The sequence below is a fragment of the Barbus barbus genome (genome assembly GCF_936440315.1).
Source record: "Barbus barbus genome assembly, chromosome: 34".
In the NCBI taxonomy this organism is placed as follows: Eukaryota; Metazoa; Chordata; class Actinopteri; order Cypriniformes; family Cyprinidae; genus Barbus; species Barbus barbus.
The window spans coordinates 16,138,027-16,147,096 of record NC_136762.1 but is presented as its reverse complement, the minus strand read 5'-3'; the positions used below and the strand labels follow the sequence as shown (position 1 = coordinate 16,147,096).

Here is a 9,070-nt window from a genome sequence, read left to right as displayed (position 1 = left end):
TACAAGAAGCATTCAGATGTAACCCCCTTCATAATCCTTAACATTTTCATTTAAATTTCATTACAGTTACATTTATTTTGTAATCAAATGACATAATACCATTACATGTAACTAGTCACTCCCCAACACTGCAGATATCCTATTAAAATATTTGAAGTATAAGACATGCTCACTTGATATCATTGGCCAGCTCCTCTTCTGTGTCACGGCTTCTCCTCAGGATAAAGATCAAGAATAAAACTAGAGCCATCAGACCCACCACTGAGCCCACCGTGGCCCCAGCGATCACCCAGGCATTGTTAGCTGCGGCCACAAAAGGAACAGTTAGGTTACAAATATAGAATGTTGCATCAATCTTTTTGAAAGATACTTACGGGTGGAGATCTCTAGATTGATGTGGCAGCTGTCAGTCCCAGCCGTGTTGCTGGCACGACAAACGTACTTGCCGGACATGCTTTTGGTGAGGTTGCTAAGTCGAAGGGTGCCCTGCCTCTCATCTGAAAATAGAACCAAACATTCATAATGTCATAATTGAACATCAAATATGTCTTTTCAATAGACTTCACCTCTTTCAGCTGTTGTGACCTATTGTAGCATGTGACTGCTTATTACTTTTATGGGTGTTTATTCAGTTACAGGCACTTTTGGCCCTGAGGACTTTTAGAAATTAAAATTTAAAAATAAAAATGTAAATGAAACTTTCCCACTCTCACCAGTTCAATTTGTTCACTAACATTGTTAAACTGTATACACCACCATTTAAATGTATGGGGTCAGTAAGATTTTTTTGAAAGAAGCCTTTTATAATCACTTAGGCTGTATTTGTAATATTGTGAAATATTATTACAATTTAAAATAACTGTTTTCTATTTTAATATATTTAAAATGTAATTTATTCCTGTGATGGCAAAGTTGAACAGCAGCAATTACTCCAGTCTTTACTCTAAATATAATAATTGATAACGGTTTTATTTTCTATTTCATGTTATGTATATGCTCTATTTTTTAGGATTGACTGTTTTTTGGGGGTTTTTTCCAAGACATTGTTAGATACCAGTGTTTCCTGTCATGCAATGCAAATATTGGATTTCAAAAACTGTTTTAAGCTATTTCTTGTTATGATTTTAAATCTGTATTTAACCTCAGAACAATCTCAAAGTAAAAAGAGGTTCTAAAGTCTGATTTTGTGGTGGCTGTGCTATAAAGATAATTCTGTGCTATATTTTTTTTGAAAATTTGATATTTTGGGATTTTGAAAGTGTGACAGTAATCAGTGTTGAGTATTACTATAAAAGTAACCCTGTCTGGTTTAAATGTTTGAAAATAATTAACAGTTGAAAACATTCTTTAGAAATTTAGAAAAATAATCAAAAAGTATTCAAATGTAATCACTTACTTCACTTTAATAAAGTAATTGAAATATTTACACTACTTATTACATTTTAAATAGGGTAACTTGTAATCTGTAACCTATTACATTTTCAAAGTAACCTTCCCAACACTGTATGTACAGTACATGGGAGAAAATAATAAATAATAAAAATGTCCACCACAGTTTGATAATAAACAAGCACACTAACGTCATTAAAAAGGGGCAAATTAGTTTGGTTTGGTGGAAATGATGCGAGACAGCTATAATTTGTGGAAAAATTAAATTTCATTTATATTTTTTAAAAATCTCATTTGTACATAAAATGCATTTGAAAAATAGCAAAGGTAAATCATGAAGGAATTCTAAAAAGTTTCCAAAATGTTTTTGTGACCTTCATATCAGAAAAAGCTAATAATCTTGTAGTTTAAGTAAAAAGAATAAAAAACACTTTGGCCATAAAAGTGCACAAAGTTGAAAAAACCACCCTTATATGAAATATGATGTTATATGCGGTAAATAAGAGTGTAATCCTTTAAAATCCCTATTTATGAGAGCACTTTGTCATGATGACTAACACATATATGAGACATATGTGTTAACGACTTGGCTACAGCTATGTTGTTAAAGTACTACGCCTTTCACTGCATGATGCTGGCAAGAAGGATGAGAAGTTAAAACCATCAAGACAGAGAACAAACATTACATTTCTGCCATTATTACAGTGTTGGCAGAGATTGTAGTCGACCATCTGCTGCTGTAGCTTCTGTCCACACACTGATTGGCCTGCAGTGATGAGCAGCCAAACTCAAATTCCTCAGTGACCCAGAGCCGAGGCCAGACGCCCAGGGACCCCAGTCTGGGTTTTACAGATTTCACAGGCACTTTATACTAATGAAGTGTCACTTAAAATGATTGACTTCATAAAATCAACACTTCAATGGTCTGTTCATAAAAACCTTTGGTTTGTGTTGCTTCGAAACTACGAGACTCAGGACTGATTTTAGCTCTCTAACAAGACACACAAATATTACAGCACCACACGAGTCATAATTTCAACAATGGGAGAGAACAAAAAATTAAAGGGGATGATGTTTAATATGCTTTTAGACTGATATTCTTGGGATATTGAATCACTCTAATCTCACTGACACACAATGACACAAATGGCTGATTGGTAAAAATGATTTTTTGTTATTTTTGTCCTTTTTGCCATTTTTTGTTTTTCAGAGGTTTTGTGTAGATTGTAAACCTCTCTCTGTGAAGGTTAGAGGTGCTGTGGGACTCAAAATAGTGTGTGAACTTTGTATGTTTTTCACAGAATGATCATCCACCACTGTCATGACTGGAGAAGACGGGAAAGATATGAAGAACATGATGGGTGAGATCGGGAAATAACCCTAGCCAGATTCAAATCCTGCTAGGCCACATTTCAAACATATTGTATTCATATAGTACAATATTTTAACGATGTTTCAAAGACTATCTTTTAAACTCAGGATTTAATGTGGCACCAGTTAGCTTTGACTTAAAATAATACCTTAAAAAGATGTTTTTGATCAACAGCATTGTATTCACAGTCAGCCATTTATTCATTATTACTTCAAGTAAAAATGTCCCATTACAGGGGGCTTACAGAGTTTTAAACTGCTTTTAAAAATACTAAGTGTACCTTTAAAAGACAATTACACAACCTTTCCAAACTTTGGGGGTCACCAAGATTTAAAAAAGTCTATGCTCACCAAAGCTGTATTTATTTGATTAAAAAATACAGTAAAAACAGTAAAACTGTAAAATATTACTACAATTTAAAATAAATGTTTTCTATTTGAAGATATTTTTAAATGTTATTTATTCTTGAGATGACAAAGCTGAATTTTCAGCATTATTACTCTAGTATTCAGTGTCAAATCATCCTTCAGAAATCATTCTTAATATACTCATTTGCTGATCGTAAAATATTTTATCAATGTTGAAAACTGTTGTGCTGCTTAATCGTTTTTGTTGAAATCATAATACATAATTTAGGACTCTGATGAATAGAAAGTTCAAACGAACAACATTTATGTGAAATAGAAATCTTTTGTAACATAAAAAATGTCTTAACTGTCCCTTTTGATCAAATTATTGCATCATTACTGAATAAAAGTATTTATGTCTTTAAAAAAAAAAGTATTTTAAGTGATAGAACAAGTAGCTTTATCATTCCACAAGCAAACAAGGGTTGAGGAATACACTAAACAACACTGTAAGAGTGAACTGCACTCTCAAGAGTTTATCTAAAGGAGTTTTCTCTATCCTAGGGTCTATTCCCTTACCCAGGTATCCCAGCACAAGCACAGGCTGGGGGCAGGACCTCCACTCTGTGAATACGCAGATGAGAGTGACAGAGAGAGGGCGAGAGGAAGACAGATGACCAGGAGAACACGATACACTTGTCTTTCCTGAGGGGAGAATTACTGAGCACCTCACCTCCCTCAGGACTCTCACGTCAGGAGAGAAACTGGGAGATCCCACGTGCCTGGGATCAAGGAGGAAATTTGCTACATGGTTGATAAGTAAGCCAGCTTTTGCAAACAGCTGGCACAGCCGTGTATTTTGACCAAAGATTTGTGCTGATCAGAACGAACATGTCAACAGACGTCATCATGATATATTTGGGAAAAATGTATTGGATACTAATGCACATTTTCTATTTCTTTAACTGTAATATGTCATGCTTTCTTTATCGTTTGATACGGACTTGAGAGAGCATGCCAGTAGAAATGTAAGATGTTCCTGGCAGTCAGTCAAGGTCAAACTTGTCGTGTTTAGAGGCAGATGGGAATGTGTCTCTCTGGTTTATCTGAGGGTAACGGAGATATTTCCACCTCTCCTCAGGCCAAAGAGAGGGAGACATGCTAAATTAGTGATAAATGATGCCTGTGCACCTCCTCTTACACAGCATCTAACCAATTTCATCACGATAATAAACAGATCGAGCACAAAGGAAAAAATAGCCCCTTAAAATGACACAACAATAATAACAAAAATAAGACAGTCATACACTACCGTTCTCTTCTTTATTTGATAAAAGAACAGAGTAAAACCATAATATATGGAGATATTATTACCATTTAAAATGACTGTAGTTTTGAATATATTTAAAAATGTAATTTATTACTGTGAGGCAAAGCTGAATTTTCAGCATTATTACTCCAGTTTTCAGTGTCACATGATTCTTCAGAAATCAATCAAATATGCTCAAGAAAAATGTGGTTATTTGTTGCTGAAAACAGCTATGCTGCATAATATTTGTGTGGGAACTGTGAGACATTTTTCTTGCTTCTTGGATAAACTAGGAAGGTAGACAGAGACATAACTAAACAAAAACAGATCAGAATCGTGACAGTCGCCCCCTCCCGGAACGGCGCGTCCTCGCGCCGAAAAACATAGCCCAAAAGTGGAGGGAGGGTGGGGGTTCAGGAGGCGGGCATGGAGTAGGAGGAAGCCGGGCAATGGAAAAGAGGCAAAAACAAAAACAGTCCAAAAAATGAGTCCAAGGGGGAGTGGAGGGTGGGAGGAACCAGGGAGGAGCCCGGAGCAGGAGGAGCCAGATAGCAGTCCAGAGGCCAGCCAGGATGGCAGCCCACGGCGGAGTCGACGGCGGGAGGAGCCATGGTGGGGATGGGACCACCGACACCAGGGGGGCGACTGACGGAGATGACGCCGGTGGAGTAGGAGCCCAGGATGGAGCTGAGCAGCCGCAGAGCCAGGGTGACACCGAGGGTCCGGAGGGCCAAGGCGGAGTCGGCGGCTCAGGTGAGTGAGGCGGAGGCAGGGATCCAGAATGACACGGTGGAGCCGGAGTGACCGAGGATGAAGGTGGAGCCGGAGGGAGGGAGGAACCCGACAGAACCAGAGGAACGGAGGGATGAAGCGAAGCTGGAGGAGTGGAGTTCCGTGGAGTAGGCAGGGGGACGACTGACCAAGGCGGAGCCGGAGGGACGAGGGAGCCCGGCGGAGCTGGTGGAATGAGGGGTCTGATATACCAGGCAGGCAGGTATATCAAAAACAATAATCTTTACTCACGACGACAAAGGCAGGTGTAACACATACAATAGCGGACAAATGAACAGAGGAAAACACAGGCTATAAAGGCAGGTCACAATCAAGTGAGAACAGAAACAGGTGTGGAGTTAATTAACTAATAATCATGGGTATAAACTAGGAAGGTAGACATAACTAAACAAAAACACATCAGAATCGTGACAATTTGAAGGTGTCCTTGTTACAGTATAATTATACATTTAAGTACTGAGTAATATTAATTACTACATCTTACTATATGGTTAGAGTTTGGATTAGGGTTTGGTTTAGGGTTACTTGCATGTAGTAAGCAACAAGGACGCCTTAAAATAAAGTGTTACCAAGGTTTCCACTTGATTTTCACAAAAATATTGAGCAGCACAAAATATTCAGCATTGATAATAATAAGAAATGTTTCTTGAGCATAAAATCAGCATATTAAAATGATTTTTGGAGGATCATGTGACACTGAAGACTGGAGTAATGATGCTGAAAAATCAACTTTGCCATTACAGGAATAAATGTAATTTTAAAATATATTAAATCTTATTTTAAATTGCAATAATATATCACAATATTATAGTTTTACTTTATCTACGGTAAAATTAAAAATCTCACAGATCCCTAACTTTTGAATGGTAATGTGCCATTTAAATGAACCCCATTTTAACCAGTCAAAATATATCAATCCATACAGCAAATTAAACATAATTTACCTTTCGGTATCATTAGTGTATGAAAAATAAAATCAAAAATGATTTTTAATGCATCTACAAAAGCTCCTGAATTTTTCTCAGACAAAGAATTTGTTTCAATTGCAAACATACAGATGCTTGTGACTCACTTTGCATGGGAGAGAAGAAGACCTCCGAAAGAGGAGCTGCTTTGGTCCATTTGTACTGAGGAACAGGTTTGCCATAGCTGGATTTACAGCTCAGTGTTACATTGCCATTCAGTACAGGATTTCCTGTCATAGAGCACACAGGTGTGGATGGAGGAACTACAACGAACAGAAAAAGAAATCATGAGACAGACAGTTAAATGCCCCAAATATGTGAATAAAGCCCCATTTTGCCAATGAACCTTTAACATCAAGGTGTAGCTCTCCAGACAGGCCTGGAGCTCCAGGGATGATGACGTGGCAGTGATAGCGCCCGGAGTCAGACTCCTGTGTGTTATTGATGTAGATGGACAGATTGGCAGAGGGCATCGACATGGTAAAACCCACCCGCCTCCGAAAGTCAGTGCTCCCGATGCCAATCTGTCCTGAGAAGTAAGAGATGACCTGCAGTCAAAAGCACACAGAGAGACCTTTACCCACAACTAGGCATACGGAGGTAAACTGTCATACTAAAGATAATCCTCTGATGCAAATTCAGATGGTCAAGTTCAAATATTAGGCTGATTTCCATTTATTTATGATAAGCTAGTACGCAAAGGGAAACTAGTGAAACTACAGAAAGCACAAATATCATTCATATACATGCGTATGTTGCATGTGATAGCTGGCTTGCGCATACGGTATGGCTTTACACATTATCATGCCTCAGGGTGTATTAGCTGACATTTACATTTCGATCTAAAACCCACAGCGATAACGGCTCGAGTTAATCCATTTCTTGCACATCCATCAAATTCATCATGTGCATTTTCATAAGCAGTCTTTGACCTTTCAAGTGTTCCATACTCTTCCTGTGACATTAATGTGAAAGCCATCTGTTGAGTGAGACATGTCAGGTTCATGTAATTTATTAGTCTGCTGATGGAGGACAACAGATTGTTCTATCATGTAATCCATCCCTCTTTTTTCAAAATGACAGCAAAGAAGGACAGGAACTGGATAGCTGACCAATAAAATTGACTTATTTCAAATTCAACATTAAGATGAATTTAAAATTGGATAAAGAAATTTAAGATTGGATTAATATATATATATATATATATATTGTATGAATTGTTATTAAATTTATATAACCTGGATTTAGACTTATATATAATGTTGACTTCTAAAATCAACATCAACATTATGGGTTTAATATAAAATATAATACTGTATATGCACATTTAATAAATTATTATAATTATATATAACATGGACTTACTGTATTTTAAAATTTAACATCAAGATTATGGGTAAACATATATAAAGTGGTTGGCACCAAAAGGCAAAGACGGCAAAAAAATGTATTATATATATATATATATATATATATATATATATATATATATATATATATATATATATATATATATATATATATATTAGTGCTATCAAATTATTAATCGCAATCGATCGCATCCAAAATAAATGTTTTTATTTACATTTTGTTTAATATATGTATGTGTACTGTTTATTTATTATTTATGCTCAAATACACACATTCATTCATTATATATTTTGAAAATATTTACACGTAAATACATTTATATATTTATATTATATTTTATATTAAATATAAATATATTTAATATATAAACATAACATATTTTTCTTAAATATATAAATGCATGTGGTTGTATTTATATATATACATAATAAATACACACTCATATAGTATGTAAACCAAAACTTTTATTTTGGATGTGATTAATCGCAATTAATCATTTGACAGCACTAATATATATATGCTTAATTAGTTATGAATAAATGACTTCCACATTACATTGGACCTATATGTAACATGGACTTATTTTAAAATTCATCATCAATATTTTATATAAATGTAATAAATTATGAATGAATTATCCAAATATAACATGGAAAGTATTATCTATCTATCTATCTATCTATCTATCTATCTATCTATCTATCTATCTATCTATCTATCTATCTATCTATCTATCTATCTATCTATCTATCTATCTATCTATCTATCTATCTATCTATCTATCTATCTATCTATATATAACACACATATATATATATAAAATTATTATAATGCTAAAAATGTTATAATACTGTTTCCAAACATACTCACTTGTTTGGAGTGATTGGCCATGAAGGTCCAGATGACCGCGTTCTTCTCGATGGAGGTAGTGGGGGTGTACCAGGCCTCCAGAACAACCATTTGTCCCATGATTACCTCCATGTCTTTCCGTGGCATCTCGACCTGCTGAGAATCACCTGTGACAGCAGAGAAACAGCCAGTGTTGAGACACTTATCCTGGATTTCAGAGGGTAAGTTCAGCGACAGGGCTTGACTTTTAGGTGACATCATTAAATTGTACATTTGACAAAATATAATAATCATACAGGCAAAATTCCTAATTCCACCCAAACACAAAAACAAAACCCTTTAAAACTCCTGTGGATCCCAAAAATCATGTACTGAAAAATGAATAAGGTGATATAAGGCATATTTTTCAGCAGTCCATTGCACACAATGTTTTGTATGCATCAATGCATGTATACGAAAATGCATCTTACAGTATATAAAACCATAAATACATCCAAACATGTAGATGTTGTATGCTTTCATTTTATGGATTTAATACAAAGTACTTCTCAAAAACTAGTTGATGCAATTAATGAGCTCCTCGATAAGCAACAAGAGGTCACAATGAATTGCCAAGGTAGTTTGAGCAAAGAGCAAGAAAACTGAATATAAAAGTGAAAAACAAAGTTAACTTGTT

At 35.5% G+C, this 9,070-nt stretch overlaps 1 protein-coding gene across 3 annotated transcripts in view; it reads right to left on the bottom strand.

Moving 5' to 3' along the window:
* LOC306853905 (endothelial cell-selective adhesion molecule-like) overlaps window positions 1-9,070 on the bottom strand; it is a 38,225-nt gene that overhangs the window by 3,210 nt on the left and 25,945 nt on the right. Inside the window, exons 2-7 of one of the 3 annotated variants that reach the window (XM_079391592.1) lie at window positions 8,416-8,561; window positions 6,521-6,722; window positions 6,282-6,437; window positions 3,688-3,732; window positions 375-497; window positions 174-303 (exon numbers count right to left, since the gene is read on the bottom strand). In XM_079391592.1, coding sequence (XP_079247718.1) covers window positions 174-303; window positions 375-497; window positions 3,688-3,732; window positions 6,282-6,437; window positions 6,521-6,722; window positions 8,416-8,561 — 802 coding nt within the window. Of the gene's footprint in view, window positions 1-173; window positions 304-374; window positions 498-3,687; window positions 3,733-4,414; window positions 5,392-6,281; window positions 6,438-6,520; window positions 6,723-8,415; window positions 8,562-9,070 lie in introns of those variants that run through there. The other 2 variants (XM_079391594.1, XM_079391593.1) reach the window with 2 other exon arrangements.